The 20,425-nt window shown below is 35.1% G+C and overlaps 2 protein-coding genes across 2 annotated transcripts in view; one reads left to right on the top strand and one right to left on the bottom strand.

The window, feature by feature from the left end:
- Nucleotides 1-782: 782 nt before the first annotated feature.
- Nucleotides 783-16,473, top strand: LOC110451596 (arginine/serine-rich protein PNISR-like). The gene is made up of 13 exons (XM_021499715.1): nucleotides 783-892; nucleotides 4,641-4,802; nucleotides 5,297-5,554; nucleotides 6,241-6,356; nucleotides 6,607-6,696; nucleotides 8,703-8,838; nucleotides 10,355-10,575; nucleotides 10,921-11,055; nucleotides 11,764-11,875; nucleotides 12,866-12,919; nucleotides 13,749-13,907; nucleotides 14,230-15,301; nucleotides 16,220-16,473. The coding sequence occupies exons 2-13, from the start codon at nucleotides 4,736-4,738 to the stop codon at nucleotides 16,227-16,229; spliced, it is 2,430 nt and encodes an 809-aa protein (XP_021355390.1). The 5' UTR covers nucleotides 783-892; nucleotides 4,641-4,735; the 3' UTR covers nucleotides 16,230-16,473.
- Nucleotides 16,474-17,342: 869 nt separating this feature from the next.
- The window catches only part of LOC110451622 (ATP-binding cassette sub-family B member 7, mitochondrial-like), a 20,377-nt gene continuing 17,294 nt past the window's right edge, over nucleotides 17,343-20,425 (bottom strand). Inside the window, exons 13-14 of the mRNA XM_021499743.1 lie at nucleotides 20,269-20,293; nucleotides 17,343-20,079 (exon numbers count right to left, since the gene is read on the bottom strand). Coding sequence (XP_021355418.1) covers nucleotides 19,837-20,079; nucleotides 20,269-20,293 — 268 coding nt within the window. The 3' untranslated portion in view covers nucleotides 17,343-19,836. The remainder of the gene's footprint in view (nucleotides 20,080-20,268; nucleotides 20,294-20,425) is intronic.

Consider the following 20,425-nt stretch of genomic DNA (forward strand, 5'->3'; position numbering starts at 1 on the left):
AGAAAAATTGAAGTCAGACTCAAAGTCATCTAAAACAAAACACAAGGCTCTTTCTTGTAATTTCTGAATTTTGTTGATTGCACACTGGTTACAAAAATGCCAAATAAGAGGACAGTACACATTTGATAGAATGGAAGATTTGTAAATGAGAATCTTGACTAGTACACATCCCTGTCTTGACTGACCTCGGTAAAAATCTCAATCTCTTCAATTCAGCCAGCTGCCTTGATACCTTCTGAATATGTTTGAAACGTGAGCATCAAATTAAAAAGATTATCAATGTCAACCCCAAGCACGGAATTAGATCCGTGCCCAAGTAATTTTACAGAGTTTTCACATTTAATGTTAGTATTCGAGATATCAAAATGAGATTAGTCCTAAAACATATGGCCTGAAATTTGTCAGGGTTAGCTTTCATTCCGTTATTGTAAAACCATTCAATATCAATAGAGGCAGAGACATAACTTACATAATGTTATATAAGTCTCTGATAGATTCCTTCCTTTCTAAAAGCCTACACTTTTTATAGTTTGGACACTTTGGTAAATCACTTAATGTATTGTCATGATCACAGAGACGTATATATTACATGAAATATATACGTCTTTGATTAGTGTAATTATACAAAGCGGACTCCTTAATGTTGTAAAAAATGTTATTCGATAAAGAGTGAAAACAATATAGTAACGATTTCTCGGCTATTTAATCAATAATTTATTATTCCGTGAACCAGTACACGGCTCTAATTTTATCAGCGCGGTGACTATTGATTGGTCAATTTTCCCATGCCCTGCAAGCAATATATAAGATGGCGGCTATGCAAGGCCATGTCCTCGTTTCTTACACGATGCAATAACATCCACAGAATTATTCGAAATGCTTGATAGAGAATGTAAGTTATTTATTTGTTTTAATTACCACGTCTGACATTCTAATTGTTTGAAAAGGTGTATTAATGCTATTGTTTGACGTTGCTTGCATGCATGCCCAAACGTAGAAACAATCACAGGGGCATGGATGGCTTTACTTGTAATATAAAAAAAATAGGGGTCTCCTATACTAATATATATTTAGGGGGTAACGGATTTCAGTCTGTCGTTATATCCCTTTGTATATATTTGTATAGGAGACCCCTAATTTTTTTTATATTACAAGTAAAGCGATCCATGCCCCTGTGGAAACAATGTCCGAATTTGGCTTGAATACAAACATTGCACGCAATTATTTGTTGTGATTTACAGAGACCAGTCATTAAATATTGCATGCTTATACTTGTGTGCCCAAGCAGGGAGGATGTCCTTGAAAAACGCCATGCGATGAATTCATGCCATACAGTTCAGTAGTCTAATTAATGTTATTATAGATATGTTAATTGGCAATCACTCGAACATACTTGCCCCCCCCCCCCCTATTTAGGAGGGAGACTCGGGACTCCCCCGATTTTGGACCCTAAAATGGTACCTTTTAACCAGTACAGTAGCATAACTATTCCTATTTTTTTAAGATATGATGAATTCATCTGAAAGAACAACTAAAAAAATGCCATTTAAAAGTGTTATTAATACCTTGGATGTACATACACACACACATATTGTTAATTTGTTTATGTTTTCAATTCTGAGCACGCGTAATCTCCTCCATGGAAATTTCAAAAGTTGGCAGATATGCTTGGATGTCCAACTCTATGTTTATTAGTAGAATAGAAGTCCATCCTCCCTTCAAGGTTCAACAAGCCCCCTTAAACAGGTTAGGGAAAACCACCAACTTGCGTGTATACGCAAACTAGCCTATTATACGCAGGTTGGAGTATGGATTTGTTACTAAAAATAACCCAAATCGCTTTAACAGTAACTTTTGCAAGATATTATTGAAAATCGCATTAATTTACGACAAGGTAAATAATATTTTGCTAAAAGATGTTGACTGAAAGCGTTGGCTACTTAGAAACTTGATGTAACTTTACCGGAAGTATTGCATCTATGTTTGGTACTTTCCCACATGCAAATCAAGTTTAATTTTGAAATAATAAATGCGACTCGGACAAACAATTTGAAAAAGTTAAGATTAAAGTGATTTTGGCTATTTTTAGTAACAAATCCATACCCCTATTGGCGTATAATAGGCGAGTTTGCGTATGATACGCAAATTAGTGGTTTTCCCTGACCTGTTAAAGATGTTATTTTCACCCAAAATTCAACCCCTGATAAGTCATATTCAAAAGACACCAGTTTAAAATCGGAAATTCATATTTGTAATTTGGATATATTGAGCTAATGGATTAACTAATAAAATGTTACATAATGATATTAACATAGTCAACATTAAGGCTGATGATTTTGCAAAAAAATATTAGATTTATTATAACATGTCAATAATTTTGCAACCCAACTGAATTCTGTGAAAATACTTCATATAATACAATAACAGGCTAAACATGGTGGAACGTCGTGATGGCCTCAGTTTCCAAGGTATTGCGATCTTTTCTGAAAAACACACCTTTGCCTCAGCGGCATCCTTTTTGGAACACACATTTTGATGGGTAATCCATATGTGCATGTACACTGCTGTATATATATATGAGGCAAAATTCAATCATGGTCCAGAAAGTGTGACTTCAACATCAAATTTTCAGAATGTGTCTTTTTGTGTTATATTAAGCATTTCGTGAAGGTTATGACATCAACGTTTTTAAAAAAAAGGTGGAGAACACCATGTTTTCCATCGTCTACCAGTATTTCATACTCAAAATTGCAATTTTCACACTGTTGCATTGGTAACATGGTGTCTTTTATATGCTGAAATTGTATTTCTTTGTCAGGCAATTCTCAAAAATGGAGATCTTGGGAACTAGTTATTTTGAAAAAAAAAATGCAAGGTTCAATAAGGACACTGTTACCCACGAAACTACTACGTAAAAAATGCACATGTTTGATACCAGTATTTGATATGAATGATATCACATATTGACAAAGAAATTATTCCATTTTGTAGTTATTAAAGTTAATTGCATTAAAGTTATATATTTTAGAGTTGGGTAAAAGCCAAGGGACATTTGGTAATAATTCATGCTCAAAAAGAGCAGTGACCTATGAATGTTTACCCTCAGTAATAAAGACGTGGACCATTGTGAATAAGTATGCACTATTTGTGACATTACCAGGTAGTTTTCTTGTCTCTTGCATTAGAATAAATGAAGATGTATGGGGTGGGGTAAACTTCCATATTTTTATCATTTATGCTATCGAGTGAATTTAGGAATATAACAAATTAACCTCTTTCATTTTTAATAAACAATTAATATATATACTCCAGTGTTAAGAATCTTGCAGAAAAAGAACCTGTCCATTTCATTTATCTGATGAATTGGCGTGTTCAAGTCTTACAAATACGAGTTAATTATCATTGAACCACGTGCACCTGATCAGATATAAACTTGTATTGATTGTGGTTTGCATAAAATGCAACACAATCTGTGACTGTGCTTACACATTTTATATTTGCATAATTACCTTGAAGTTGATCCATATTAATTTTCCTGTCATCTAGCCTGAGGACATCGTTGTTAAATGGAAAATTGGAAGACTCATAGTCTACGTAATCCTGCTGTCAGCACTGGACACAGGTGTGTTTAGTGTAATTAACCTGTACACAAATTTCACACCTTAGTAGCTATATAGGCTATGGGAGTGGATTGAGATGATTTATATATATTGAAAAAAGAAAAAAGTTTATTTCTTATCTCATAATTTAATCACATTCTCAAGATAAAAAAACATTTAGCATTGCATATAAAAGTTGCATAAAATTAAATGTGTAACTGCTTGTCGGTATAATGTGACCTAGCACAAGGCAGACACAATATCGTCAGTTTGTGATTATACGGTAGGTAGGAGTGGACATTTAGAATAGGCCATTCATGTTATTACAGACACAAACTTTGAAATGCTTTTGTTAATATTTTTTTACTGATACTTTTCCGTATTTTTGGACTGAAGTGATACCACAGTAGAAATAGAAATAATCTGTCACAGAGACTGGTCACGAAATGGCATCGTTCAACGCTGACGACAAGATGGACGAAGTTCTAACTGTAAAGTAAAGAATTGAAATTTAGGGTTCTTTCAGGAAACTTGTTGAACCTTAACATTAAATTTTAAATGATGTGTTGTCACTTATCTACTTGGATTGTTCGTAACCTGTTTATGATCTTGGTGACAAAATAATCTTGAATTTTGAATCAAAATGTAACAGGATTGTATTTTAGAACCAGTCTTGTTTAAGTATAGTGTATTTTACATATATAATGGAATAATAATTTAGATTTATGAAAACCAAATTCCTGTATAATTGTTAAATATATACTAACTTTATTTATTTTACAACAATGATGAAACTGGCTATTTCAGTTTATACTTCTCACTCTTGTTGGCACGGATGTTAGTGCAGGTGGTTTTAATTTGAAAGAAAACTGGAGTACCAGAAGAAAACCCATGTTGTTGGGCTGCAGGTGAACCTTTTCATGTCCGATAGGGGAAACCAATCCCGACTGACTTGGTGAAAGGCGAGTGCACTATCCTTTGCACCACACCTGACCACCCGTTTTTGGTTACCCTAATTGGTGTACATATTTGTTATTTCAGGTGTTTGTGACCTGTCCGTGCATTAAGAAGATCAACAAACCAGATTTTTTATAGTTCGAAACTTCAGGACCAGGAGATTTCTACAACTTCTAAGGATGTGGGCCAATCCCTGGCCAGCTGCTCAGATGCAGCAAGTATTTCAAGGGGTTCCTCATGAGCAGGGTAAGAATAAATATCCCAATCTTATTTCTTTTTCAAAGAGACAATTTGTGACACATACATGTAATAAGTGTATTCTGGATCCATAATATGCATGTAGTTCATGGACAATACACTTCAAAAGTAATGTGTAAAAAGTCCTTTTCAAAGACAAATATTTGGTCTTAAAAATGTCTTTTACTAAAAAAAGAAAGTAACCCAGAAATGATGTAAGCACATGTATATATAAAAAAAAGACAGACAACAGTAATGATGTTATTTTATGTGACCTATTTTCTTACTATTACTGTTTTCAACTAAAGATTTTGCCCTTACCCTGGTAAATTTTTATTGCTTTCAAAAATTAGACATTCTTTCATAGTATACATCTGCATGTATGATTACAATTCAAATGGAAGTGAGAAAGCATGACTGTAGAAATATTTAAAAAACGACTGAATATGGAGCATGAACTTAAAACTTTGGAAGTTGAAATATTTGTGATGATTGGTTTTCAGTGGACTGGGCAGCACTAGCTAAGCAATGGATACAGCAGAAGGAAGCTGTCACCGGCCCCACCACTGTGCCCCCGCCACCTGTACATCATGGAGGGGTGCCCCCACAACCCCCCATGCCTAGCATGATGATGCCCATGCACTCTGGACCCCCACCCCCTCCACCTGTGGGTCCCTCCAATGGAGCAGGTGGTGATGACATGGATTTAGACGATGGGGAACATGAAAATGGGCCAAACCAGGCCAATGCTGCGTTCAACAGTAAGATCTGTTTTATGTTTTTCCCTTCATCCTTCCATTTTTCGTTTCATTATTATAGATTTTTTTTTTTGCAAACAGATATAATCTTAATTTTCAATAAACATTATAAATGGAGGTTGAGGCATGCCTGTTGTATAAGTAAATTAAAACTGATATAAAGTACTATATACAGTATTTGTATAGACCGGTAAAAGTAATGTTTGAATTTGTGACAGGGCTCCAGATAAAAACTGCTGGGAAAGTAATTGGTTTTTGTTTTCCCTCAAATTTAAGGAGAAATTAAAATATTTTCATCTCTGGCCAATCAATTAAAGTAATTACAAATGAAATGTGTATCTGTTAATGGATCGTGTTGAGATAAACTCTGCGTGATATGGTTTAGACCAAACGGTTCTGCAGCACTGTTTGAATCAATTGATTGGCTGTGACACAGATTAAGGTGAATCATTGTTTATACCAGTGTACACCGGTACTTTAAAAAGTTTAGAACCATTAGGTGTCCATGTATAGTTTCACTTTCTAAATGTACATGTGCAGCTTCAGTAGAACTGAATATATAAATTAACATAATTTGTTCAAACTGCTGAGAAATTCATAACATCAATCTTTCCATTTCTGATTAAAATAGTACGGAGATGATCTTACCGATTAATCTGACTCATTTAATTTGTTTTTGTTTTTTTCAGATTTTGCAGGACCTGGAAGTCAGCCCCAGGGTTGGGAATGGGGGTTGCAACAAAATTGGAATGTGCCCCCACCTAACTGGAACATACCACAACCACCTGTTGAAGAAAGCAAAGTTGTAAGCAAAAAAAAATAATTTTGGTTTAATTCATTGATTTCATTTCCTTTAAAACTTTTCAGGACACAATCTGTAACATAACTAATTTATTAAAGAATTGCCATGTTTTTCAATAATGATGGTAACAGTAGGAAAATTCTGTACATAGCTGTGACAAAATTCTGGCAGAAATTTGATAGGTTTAAGACTTTATAATCAACTTAACATCTTATGAGAACATTGCAATTAAAAGTATTTGACTGCATTGCAGGAATCACAGACGTACGAGTATGGCCATGGTGGTGGGTTTCAACAGTCATATGATTACAACCACGGAGGGGAAAACTTCGACTACCAACAAGTAAGTCAACCTAGTGTATTGTTCAAGATACATACATTGTATTATGAAAAAATATTAAAGTTGCATTGGATCAACACGTAACACAGCTGTGTAGATGGGAGTCTTGTCTCCCTGTACCAGTTGTAATGTACGTTTGAGTCTTAACCTCCTGTAATGATGATAATACAGATTTGAGCTGTATATATATCTGATCAATGTTTCATGTACAATTTTGAGTTGTTGATCAGCTTTTAATGAAACACATGTATATTAACACTATTTGTTTCGTTCTATTTTGCTGATATATCAACAGTTTGTCGCTGGTATTACAGTACCTGGCACAAAAGCTTTGTTATCAATGCCATTCCTTTAAATCCAATAGGTAGTCAGGGAAACAGTAAATAGAAGGTTGTTTTTGACTTTAGGAATATTGAATATAAAGCTATACGGAGAACATGGGTGTATAAACTATTGATTCTTACCATCATTTTCCTACGATTTTTAGCTCACCTTGCACGAAGTGCCAAGTGAGCTTATGCCGTGGCGAGGCAACCGTCTGGCGTCCGTCGTCAATATTTTACTTTTGAACAACTTCTTCTTAATAACCGAAAGGCCTAGGGTGATGGTATTTGGCCAGAAGCAAACTGGGATGAAGGGCTACAAAGTTTGTTAAAATTAATGACCTTCACCCATTTTCAAGGTCACAGGGGTCAAATATGTTAAAAACTTTAAACATCTTCTTCTCCATAACCAAACTGCCCAGGGAGATGATATTTGGCCTGTAGCATGCTTGGGTGAAGGGCTACCAAGTTTGTTCAAATGAATGACCTTCAATTATATTCAAGGTCACAGGGGACAATTGTCTTCAAAAACCTTTAAACAACTTCTTCTGGATAACCAAAATGCCCAGGGAGATGATATTTGGCCAGTAGCATGCTTGGGTGAAGGGCTACAAAGTTTGTTCAAATGAATGACCTTCACCCATATTCAAGGCCACATGGGTCAAATATGTTAAAAAATTTAAACAACTTCTCAATAACCAAAATGTCCAGGGTGACGATATTTGGCCAGTAGCATGCTGAGATGAAGGGCTACAAAGTTTGGTCAAATGAATGACATTCACCCATATTCAAGGTCACAAGGGTCATATATGTTAAAAACTTTGAACAACTTCTTCTGAATAACCAAAATGCCCAGGGTGATGATATTTAGTCAGTAGCATACTAGGATCAAGGGCTAACAAGTTTGTTTAAATGTATGACCTTGAATCATCTTCAAGGTCACAAGGGTAAAATATGTTCAAAATATTTAAACAACTTGTTCTGAATAACCAAAAGGCTCAGGATGTTGATATTTAGTCAGTAGCATGCTGGGATCAAGGACTACTATGTTTGTTAAACTGAATGACTGACTTATATTCAAGGTCAGAGGGGTCAAATTTGTTTAAAATCTTTATAGACCTCTTCTGATAACCATGGGTCCCAGGGTGTTGATACTTTCCAAGTTGCATCCTGAGATGAAAGGCTATGAAATTTGTTCGACTTTCAATCACAGGGGTGAAATGTTTTAAAAAAAATTAACAGGGTATTTTGAATGAATTTTGATCATAAATACTGATATTTTTAAGGTTACAAGTGTGAGATTTATACCAGGTGAGCAATGCAGGCCCATTGGGCCTCTTGTTTTTGTCACAATGGCCATAATGAAGTGATATTAAGCAACGACTTCAAAACGAGTGTTTAAAGCAGAATTGGGTTACATTGATTATATAGCAGAAAAAACCGATGCATCAAGATAAAACATGATAATAACCAAAAAGTGACATTAAGCAATGTGATATTAAATGAAATGCGCTGTATCAACAAAAAAACTGTCTATTTTGCTTATGTAACCACTGGAGATTGCAATTGTTGCTGCTTAATTGAGTCTTCTTCCCATATTGAAGATCACAGTATTGTTCTCCTGTTTTATGAAACCAGAAAGAAAAGGTGATCAGTTGTATGTATTTCTTAACTGTCAATTCACAGGAGGGTGACCAGGGTGACTATCAACCGTATTGGGGATCTGAGGACCAGGAGACCAATAGCCACAATGATCGGGGTTTCAACAGTCGTCATGGCCACGACAGATTCTCCATGCCCCAGGGGGAAGATAGTGGTATAGGTATGTCCATCTGCTGTTACAGTTCGAGCACCTGTCATCATGCACAGTGTAGATTAAGGTCATGATAATTGAGAAAAGATAGCTTCTGTTTAATTGATTAGAAATTAAGTACATCAGTGTAGGAACTTAAAGGAAAACCAATAGACAATCACCATGAAAATGGAACACCCATAGACAATCACCATGAAAATGGAAAACCCATAGACACTCACCATGAAAATGGAAAACCCATAGTCAATCACCATGAAAATGGAAAACCCATAGTCAATCACCATGAAAATGGAAAACCCATAGACATTCACCACGAAAATGGAACACCCATAGACAATCACTATGAAAATGGAAAACCCATAGACAGCCACCATGAAAATGGAAAACCCATAGACGATCACCATGAAAATGGAAAACCCATAGTCAATCACCATGAAAATGGAAAACCCATAGTCAATCACCATGAAAATGGAAAACCCATAGACGATCACCATGAAAATGGAAAACCCATAGTCAATCACCATGAAAATGGAAAACCCATAGTCAATCACCATGAAAATGGAAAACCCATAGTCAATCACCATGAAAATGGAAAACCCATAGACAATCCCCGTGAAAATAAAAAACCCATAGACAATCACCATTAAAATGGAAAACCCATAGACAGTCAGCATGAAAATGGAACACCCATAGACAGTCACCATGAAAATGGAAAACCCATAGACAATCACCGTGAAAATAAAAAACCCATAGACAATCACCATGAAAATGGAAAAACCCATAGACAATCACCGTGAAAATGGAAAACCCATAGTTAATCACCATGAAAATGGAATACCCATAGACAATCACCGTGAAAATGGAACACCCATAGACAGTCACCATGAAAATGGAAAACCCATAGACAATCACCATGAAAATGGAAAACCCATAGACAGTCAGCATGAAAATGGAACACCCATAGACAATCACTGAAAATGGAAAACCCATAGACAGTCACCATGAACATGGAAAACCCATAGACAATCACCGTGAAAATGGAAAACCCTTAGACAATCACCATGGAAATGGAAAACCCATAGACAATCACCATGAAAATGGAAAACCCATAGACAATCACTGTGAAAATGGAAAACCCATAGACAATCACCATGAAAATGGAAAACCCATAGACAGTCACCATGAAAATGGAAAACCCAAAGACAATTACCATGAAAATCACTTAAGGTCTATGGAAATCTTTAATTCATAGACCAAGTTGTCTCTGAAGGTGTATCCTATGATGTGTGTTATTCAGTGATAAGTATAATAGTGAGTAAAACAGTGTATAATAGTGAGTAAAACAGTGTTCCAATAATATGCAAATAACATTTTCTTGGTGAAGGTCTGGTCTATCAGAATTTTGGTAGGTCTAGACATATTGTCTATGATGTGTACATTTTAAATTCTAAGACTTGTATATTTTTTTATTTTCTTATTTTCAAATGGGGGTTGTTAATAACATATTCTTCAATGTTTTGTGTAGATGCAGCAAAGAGAAAAAACTTACCTGCATGGATCCGGGAAGGACTTGAAAAGATGGAAAGGGAGAAATTAAAGAAAATGGAGAAGGAAAGGAGAGAAAAGGAGCTCCAGCAAGCAAAGGAGGCTCGAGACCAGGCGGAGAAGGAGGCTGCGGCCGAGATCTTGAAGGCCAGGGCAGGGGAGTCTGATGGAGAACCAAGTCTACCAAAGAAAAGCCGATTTGTATGCATCAACAAAAAGTTTGAATTTAGTTTTGATAAAATAATTACCAAATGATGTAGAGTAGTATTGATAGGCTGTACCACACAAGACGGATGGATGTTGAGAGAAAAGTTACAGCACTCTGCTATATATGAAAGTAGGGAATTCTTAATCATTGATGATAAAATGTATGAAGTCTTATTATCAATCGCTGAGAAATTTGATATCAATTGAGATAACTGCTTGTGAGTAAGCCGCAAAATAGACTGCTGTCCAGAGGAGAATTTTTCTGAAATTATCTTTCCTTCATTTGATGTTTTTTTAACTAATGATTTTGTAATAGAACATGTGCATTACCTGTACCAGGACTCTGATAATGAAGAAGAGGAGGAGAAGAGACAGCGCAGCAAGTCCAAATCACCAAAACCAGAAGTCAAACCAAAGAAGAGGAGCCCTTCACCAGAAGAATTTAAAACAGAGGAGGAAAAACAACTAGAAATGGTAAATTATTTTACCAAAATATAAAAATAGAATGAATAATCAATTTATGTGTGTTTTCTGGTGGAATGTATCACCTGTGGTGAGTGGGTGAAAAATGCTGGAAAGAATAAAAGGTCAATGAAGTGTGTAAGGTTGAAGTAAACTATTTTTCCAAAGCTTTTTTGAATCCCAATTTATACATTACCATTATATACAAGCATATGTTGAGTATATGTAAAATGTAAGGAATTGAATTTTTGCCTCTCTGTTCAACCACGCCCTTACAAGGTGGTATGACAGTTAAAATGTATCTGTTCCTGTGGACTTTTATGTATGCTTTCACTTGATCAGATTTGTTGCTTTGTTATGATTAATTGGGGTGGGGGAGGTTGAAACAGTCATGAAGATGTCTGTCCATCTGTTCACGTTTGTCTGGATTGGGATAGTAACTTCAGAAGAAATGATTGCACAAAGCTCAAATTTGGTATGTGGGTTGGCCAAGGGAAAAGACCTACATGTACTGATTTTATACATTGTCAGTAAAAGGTCAAGGTGACTGTTTATTTGAGAGAGAAAAAAAATGAAAAAAAATAACACCTGAATAACACCTGAATATTAATAGTATTGATAATAACATAAAAGTAATTCTAAAATAGTTTTTGGAAAAAAACCCATTTGGCAATGAATTATAAATTGATAAATTATAAATGCTTTATTTTGTGTTTTCAGATTATGAAAACAAGGAAGATGCTGACAGAGGTTTTATTAGAGGTGACGGCAACAGAAATGGAAGCAGTGGCTAAGGAAGTGTATTATAAGGAAAAGAACAGAGCTGCTAAAGGTAGCACACATTTCAAAACACGGGTTTATTTTCAGACAGCACCACCGCATCGCACATTATTGATGGCCAATAGTCTTTGTAATGGAGGATGATGAAAGATCTGTTGATATAGTTTTTATTACCTTGCCATGTTCAGTGCACAAAACGATTCTGACCTAGTTTGCCGAGCATTAATGTAATCTTTTCTTTGAACAAAAATGATGTCAACATATGCAAAAAAAGATTCAAATGTTAACCGGCATGAAGTTTGTATTTCTGACTTGTGACTTTGAAATTGTGTTTCGTGAAATTCCAGGTAAATGTGTTTGTAGACAAAATTGTGCAGTATCTGTTTTATGTATGTTGATGCCAAAATTGTGTTTCCTATTTACTATTGTTAAAATTTCAGCTGATGTCCGTTTTGGTATTTGTTAATATTTGTATATTAATTTTGTTATATTTGTTGATTTTTTTTTGTAATAAATTAAATTCTCAAACCAGATTAAGTTTTTCCACCACAAGAATCTGTAGATCATTTCAGTTTGTGAAGAATTTTTTTTTTCAGTGCTGCAAATGGCTCTATTATAAAATTGTTTCACTGAACAGTTATTTCAGAATAGACTATTTATTGACAGTGTGTGCTCTGTATCATATGTTGTACTTCTATAAATCGGGATGAGGGGATTCACACCACAGTAGTTGAACATAAAGTCTTGACTTGGATTTTTCTGTTTGATTCTGAATTCTGAGAAGACATTTATTTAAACATATTTGTGGGTGATTATTTAGATTTTAGAAAGTAATCTGTCACACTCGACAGGAGTTTAAGGTTCTCTCATCCCTGATTTATGTTACCATGATGTATGTTTTAAAGTCAAAATTGTATTCACAGCAGAATTCTCAGATGGGGAAAGAGAGTTGTCTCCCCTAGACAAGCAAGGAAGTGTCTACTTTTACTTTCATTTTGCTGGGTACATCTGTACTAATCATGTCTATATAATTATACAAAAGCTCCGGCAAAGCAGCTATCCAAGTCCACTGCTTTAGCAACCTTGACGGGTCTTGGTAAGTACGCCACTTTATTCTAAGTCACATGACTTGTGCTCATAAATGTTTCTAATCAATTTTCTAAGTTCTATACAGATTTGCATTGGCAACCACAGAATTATATCTGATCACCGTCATGGCCTTAATTTAATCCGTGCCATCGTGATGCTTTATTTCTCTAAACCATTTGTTTGTGTACTCATTGAGGTTTTATAGCTATGAAAACTTGAATTTTCAATTTTCATAACAAATAATGTAGGCAATGCCCTGATCTAATGTATTGATAAAATGCTTTGTTAAAATATTTTTTTGTTTGCGAATTTGAAGATATACATATACAAAACATGTGCTAGATTAAGTTGATTGAGTTTACAGAAATAGTTTAACTCTATGAGAAGTTTAAACACAAATAATTATGAGAAGTCGAGTTTTAGAGCAAATCAGCAGAATTGGTGATAAAAGTCATCATGTCGGTATGAAAATTTATAAAATCTGAAACAATCGGGTAGATGTAATTCTGTGGTTGTACAACAGCTTACTTTGAAGACAATGTGTAATCCATGAAGCACACATGCTGCTTTGAAAAGGACCCCACCGGTACAACCCTTCAGGATTCAGCTGTATTTTTAACAGACCAACAAAATTCATGTAGATGTAGATAGATAACACAAAAAAGTGACAAAAATTCAGAAAAACAAACAAGTAAAACTTCAATTTGTAACCGTTAATGTTTCAAAAGTTCGGTATGTTATCTCTCGTTGTAGACAGTTTAGGTTCCCCCCGTTTTTATGCTGAACTATAAACTGTCATAGTAACATGTTTTCAGCAGTAAACACCATGTTTACAGGTCTTGGTGGGTATGGTTCTGACAGTGACTCGGAGGCTGCGGACCAGGACAGTCATGACGACAACTCAGACGTGGAGCTACAGGAGACCATCCGACGCAAAAAGAGGGATTTTGAGGAGAGACGCAAGAGCCAGCCCATATATGAGGAAGACGAAATAGGTAGGAATCAGTGTTAATACAAGGAATAGTAAATATTGTAAATGATAAAATGTGTTTCTGAATAACCATCAACAGTTTGTAGAGTTTGTTGTATTAATGGAACAGAACTGGAACATTACAGACATGTCGAAAAATATTTTCCCTTTTGAAGTTTATAACATTATTTTAAAATCTAGTTTTGTTTCTTCAATATGCCTTTAAAGTATTGTTTGTGGAGTTTCATTATAGCAGAAAGGACATAGAAAGGTTCTGTGACATAATGAATACAGTACCTAGATCTGTATGATTGTCTATGATTTATATGTTTTGTCACTAATTACAGAACCAGAGACACCAGCATTTTTAAAAGAAGCAATGTCTGAAAAGAAAGCAAGTTATCCATTTGAGAACAAATATAATGGAATTCCTGGTTTGGATGTGAAACAAGAGGAGGTTGGGGAGAAGGAGGACGGGAGGGAGGGCAAGTCAGACCAAATGAAAAAGTCTTCAGACAAACACAGAAAGTCGAAGAAAAACAAAGAGTTTTCTAGTACAAGTTCTTCAAGTGGTAGTGATAGTGAGTCTGACTCGGGAAGTTCAAGCAGTTCTGCATCCTCAGTTTCTTCTGGGTCTTCTAGTTCACACGAAGGGAAAAGTTCTCGCAAAAAAGTGTCTGCTTCCAAAAAGGAGGTGTCTCGTAGACCATCGGGTGTAGGTAAGGTAAGCCGAGAGAATGACACTAGTCTAACTGAGGACAAGGACAGGAGGAGAAGTCGAGATGAGGAAAGTGTGAGGAAACGTAGGTCAAGTAGACAAGACTCTAGGAAGTCTTCTAGGAGAGATGAGGGTAGAGACAGACGGGAGGAAAGGTCACATAGCCGGGAGGGGTATGGGGAAGACGTAGAGGGAAGTAGGGACAAATACAGGGATGACAGTGAAAGTCGTGAAAGAGGATCAGACCGTAGACACAGCAGACAGAGTAGGGACCAGCGACGACATAAAAGTAGGTCACGTTCATATGACAGGGACGATAGACGATACAAAAGTAGGTCAAGATCACGGGACAGGGACAGGGAAAAACGTAGGCACAAGGAGAGGAGTCGCAGTAGGGAAAGACGAGAAAGGGAGCGTGGGAGGTCGCGAGATAGGTATGATGGACATCGCAGCAGTGGTAGCAAATCCAAGTCAAAATCTAAGAAACGGAAGCATTCTGTGACGGACGACGATAGTGATGATTATGTTAAGCATAGTAGCAGTAAGCACAAGAAATCCTCTGGGAAGTATTCGAGGAGTGTGTCACAAGACTCTCGCTCCAGCAGCAGGAAGGCACGTAGGGAAAAACATGAGGATGATAAGGCTAGGAGAAGCAGCGGTAAGAAGTCCAGTCGCAAACAAAGGTCTAGATCCAGATCAAGGTGGGCGCATTTTCTCCATTTCCTTGTAATATTTTTAGCATGTCGAAATACTTGTCTTTTACATATGTTGTATTATGTTCTATTATCATTCTAATGAAATAGGTTGAAAAGAAATAAGATGATTTTTTGCCTTGATATAGAATTAGGAAGTTTTCAGTTTTCTGAAATATTGATCCAAATTTATTTAAGATTACTTTTTATTTTTGAAAACATATTTTTTATTTTGAGACAACAGAACATTAAACCTATCATGTATGACTAAGTATACTGTTTCTATTGATATTACAAGAATTATGGTCCCCTAAACAAGTCTTGTCCTGTCTTCCACTCTTACAGTATGCATTGATTTCAATAAAATATTGGAAACTGTCGTATACACTTCAATAATAGATATATATGTCTATTATGAAGCGATTAAGAAAAAGTATGTGGAACTTATGTTCATTATGTTTTTGTAACGATATCTGTTTTGTGATAACTCTCCACTCAAATAGTGAGAGTGAAATTATTTTTTTATGACTGAGCGGAGTAGTCGGTTAACTTAGAGTGACATTTTCCCGGTATGAGGATAGCTTTTTGACAAATTTCTGAACAAGAGTTCCCGTTATTTTCAGGTTTGAATGTTGTCAAGTTTTATTGTAAACAATAAAACCTGCTTGTAGCAAACACAATTCTTACAGAGAACTACCAGCGAGTCAAAATTAACAATCAAATCAGGATCATAGGAAAAAACACCAAAAATAAATTAATTGATGAATAACATTCACCTTGTGGTCACTTTTATCAATGTTACTACCTATACTTAGACTTGGAACTACTTTAAAATGTTGGCTTCCAGATATTGCGAGTTTGTTAGAACCAGGTATTATTGTTTTTCACGTAGACATTTATATTGACCAATATTTTGTTTTCTTTCAGATCATATTAACTAGGAGGATAATACAGAAAGTAAATGATGAATTCAAATCGTGGAATGAAGTAGTGGAACATGTGGATCAAATATATATATGTGCAGTGTTATATCAAATGTTGAGTGCACTTGTAAAACTGTGAACAATCACAACACATATGTTGGACAGTGGGATTTCAGCATATGAAGACTTTAATCCATGGACAGTTATCTTCAAATTTGATGTAAATTTTTTCTACTGGAATAAAATTCCTTCACATTATCTAAGGTGTTGTTTTAATTAAGGGCTATTGCAGGATTAATCTAGAAGTGCCATGGATGAACTCGGATCCCATATATCACCTATCAGCTGAGGAGTCGAGTAATCCAATGTATGAGGTATGGGATTCTTGATCGCTCTAGATCTATCTCCCATACATTTCTTACGATTAATTCTGAAATAAACCTTACATCATGAACATCAGGAATAGTAACATTTCATTCAAATGTGTTTATCAAATAAGGTTTTTTTTCACTTTAAGTGCATCAATAAGGAGAAACAAAGTGATGATCAATGACAAGTTAAAAAAAGAAATCTCGGTTTATTTGAAATCAAGCTGTACCAAAATCTTTGATGTTGTGCCATTCCTGATGTTGAAACTAATACCAATAAACTTTATTCTGAAGATTGAATAAAACTATAGCAAACGATTTTAAGTGTCTTGATAGTTTGATCAATGACTAGGAAAGCTGCACCAAGCATTGACCATTTTCTCCATCATTTCAGTGGGCAATACACATACATTCTTGTCAGTTTTAACACTGAATGTGTAAAGTATTTATCCCTTCTGGTCCTCCATCACTTTTTTCTATCAAGCTTATTGTTCATGCTGTGATGTGGTGTCCATCGTGACCTATGCTTTATATTTGTCCATAGAATGGAAAATACTTAATTAAGCATTCCTTGTAAAAAATAGGATATCATTGTGTTAAATTTTAAAGCATAGAATTTATGGTAAACTAATTATATATATAATAGTCAAGATCGTGCACTTAGCCAGTCTAGTTCTACATGCATGTATTACATCAGGAAATAAGGTACAGTTGTGTGAACACTGCAAAGAATGTAACCAAACACAAAACAAAACCATTTCAACTCTATTTTGTTTATTCTTTATCACATTTCTGGTATATTTAAAAATGGTTTCCAAAACAAAATCACAGCACATTTCAGTGTGAAAATAAAGGAAACAACTATAACCAAACATAAAGAGGGGGAAAAAGGGTTGTCCAAACATCCATTCCTGTACTAATCGAGGTACAGGATATGTGTGATGTCATGATCAAGTCTGTTCATAACAGGTATGTTACCTTTTTTACAGGCAGTTTCTTAGGATTGACACCAGTAAAAAATCAACCAGACCTAAAGATAATATTATTAAAGTACTTATTTTAGTGGACTCAAATTTTAGTGTTTTATCAAATTTTAACAGAAGCACATTGATTAATTTTTGCAATCACAATGTATGTGCTATAAAACAATATTTAACGACCAAAATGTGCAAAATTTAAATACAGCTTAGTATGGTTGGGTTAACTGCCTATTACATCTACCAACAAGTTCACAACTTTTACTGTTGGTACCCTTAACAAAACCGAAACGTCCTGTAGAGTACGATAGATGTTCTAACCCTTTCACCACTGTAGACCTTAATGGACTCGTCCAAATGATTGTATGGTAGAGTCTACTCAAGTTAACTGGGTGACATAGTTAATGGAACAGTTTATCTGGAAATTTTGTGTACACAGTGTAAATACGATCCTCTGTGGATACCTGTTAATTGTACATCTGATTACTGCATATCCTATTGATTACTGGAGCTATATGATTAATAAATATCATTATAAATTTGATACAGAATACTGGTACTTAAATGATAAAAAGAAATCTGTATTGAAAAAGAATAGTTGTGTCCAATGCTTTGTTTTATCCAACTGTCGACACTTTAGGTATACAAAAATTCTTCACTTTGTCTTTCAAACAATATCAAATTGATTTATTTCTCATCACTGATTGATATAAGGAAGAGGGAGAATTCTTATTGCTAAAAGGATTGACATATTTGGATACCAACAAAAAGAAAGCACCAGAATTTAGTTGCGTCAATTATCACATTAAATTTCTACAGAACAATTAACAAAAATACTGAGAAATAAAGCAAAAGCAACATATTTTTACCACTTTGTCCAACTGGGATTATTTTAATTCCAGAACACAGATATGTTTTGTAGATTTTTTCATAATATAAACAAAGTAAACAGAAAACCACAAATTAATATTCTCATTGAGAACCTGAAAACAATCTTTAGTTATGATGAACAAATATAAAACATTCTATCAAATGATGTCAGAGGTTCAAAATTTACCGTTCAGACAAGTATTGCTGTGATAGGACATGACCCCTTGTGTTTTTCAGCTTCGGGGTGCAGTATGCTAGTACTCACAGATACACTGATTTTGTTTATCATTTAACAGTTTTTGATGATATCATGCAACACAATGTCTTGTCATAATACACCACCTTTTAAGATGCATCAACAAATGTTCCGAGGTCCAATAATTACTTATTAGGTCTGGACAAGCACTTTGGTGATAAGATGCCAACCCAAGCTTGATATAATATTCCAGTCCACAGCATTTACAGTGGATTGCTGTACATTAAATCATATAATTTTCTATAACCATTTACACTATCACGCATCTATATTGGAAATTAACAACAAAATGATCGGTTAAACTTGATTTGTTTACAAGGTAACCACAACCGTACCAAATAAATACAAACATCTACATAGTAACATCCATTATGTAACCATAACAACGACGGTAAACAATCACCGACTTGCTGCAGAATAGTTCTATTAACCTCCAGCACACAGCAATAACAATGTTAAACTGGTAAAAATACAGTCTGGTTATTTAAATCTGTATCCAGTATATCAAATATAATCTTCTGGTTAAACATAATCCTAAGTTGATGTGTTACCATCTTGGCAACATCACTGGCTTTACAGCACATTATGTACAGCAGAATGGAAATAAACAGGAACATAATAATTGATACCAAAAATAACAGAAGAAAATTCTTACATTCAGCATTCAGTATAAAGCTAACATAACAATTTCAAGTCGTGTTGAGTCAACATTCTGATATCAAGAATAACAGGAAACGTTTTTTAGGAGCCTTGGACCATGCTACTAAAACGTCCAGAAAAGAACACTGGAAATAGGCCCTCTATATTAAACTTAAAATGTAACACCAAAGAAGAAACAATGTTACATTATGTGCTACCGAGTTTGAATCCTACTTTATCAATCTAGCTCAACTATTCCAATGATATCAACAAGAATGATGGCAAATTGTTCCCGGTATATTAAATAAATTTGTTTTTATTTTAGCACCAAAATCAGTTCTAAATATAATAGAATGTAACTGACCATCTGTCCACACTATGCCATTTGCTGAAAAGACCCTGCTATGACATACATCAAACACCAGTGTATTGCTATATAGCTTGATGTTTAAATGCTTTCATCATAAACCAGTAGGACAAACAAATTCATAAATTAAAATACATGAAACTATCACTGTGTTTCCTCAGACTCTTGTTCCTGAACTTTACTATCTGGAAGCTGGTTTTGTTTATTCCACAGCTCTGTGTACAGACTGAGAGGATTGGCTAGCAGTCCATAGTGTGTTCCACGTTCGGCCACTGTGCCTCGGTCCAGCACCAAGATCTCGTCAGCATCCACCACCGATGACAGCCGGTGTGCTATCACTATTGTAGTGCGGCCCATTGTTATCCTACGAAGAGCTGCTAGGATGTTCTACAACAACACCATAATCAGTTTTGATTTATTTATCATAATGAGATATAGAGACACAAGGGTTGGAGCCCTAGTGTCAAATGGCATATGTATGTGAAAGTTAGTTAACATCTCATTCATCACTTTATTTTTAACACACATGTTCTGTGATTGGTTTAAATGACCTGTTCTATGATTGGTTAAATTGACCTGTTCTGTGATTGGCCTAAATGACCTGTTTTGTGATTGGCCTAAATAACCTGTTTTGTAATTGTCCTAAGTGACCTGTTCTGTAATTGGCCTAAAAGACTTGTTTTATAATTGGCCTAAATGACCTGTTTTGTGATTGGCCTAAATGACCTGTTTT

This window comes from Mizuhopecten yessoensis, unplaced genomic scaffold (assembly GCF_002113885.1).
Source record: "Mizuhopecten yessoensis strain PY_sf001 unplaced genomic scaffold, ASM211388v2 scaffold6135_1, whole genome shotgun sequence".
Classification (NCBI taxonomy): domain Eukaryota; kingdom Metazoa; phylum Mollusca; class Bivalvia; order Pectinida; family Pectinidae; genus Mizuhopecten; species Mizuhopecten yessoensis.

What these genes read in the sequence shown, in the direction of transcription:
- LOC110451596 (XM_021499715.1), top strand. Translation starts at nt 4,736, where the DNA reads ATGTGGGCCAATCCCTGGCCAGCTGCTCAGATGCAGCAAGTATTTCAA. An exon ending in GGCCAATGCTGCGTTCAACA is followed by an intron (nt 5,555 to 6,240) that starts GTAAGATCTGTT and finishes TGTTTTTTTCAG; the next exon opens with ATTTTGCAGGACCTGGAAGT. An exon ending in ATATGAGGAAGACGAAATAG is followed by an intron (nt 13,908 to 14,229) that starts GTAGGAATCAGT and finishes CACTAATTACAG; the next exon opens with AACCAGAGACACCAGCATTT.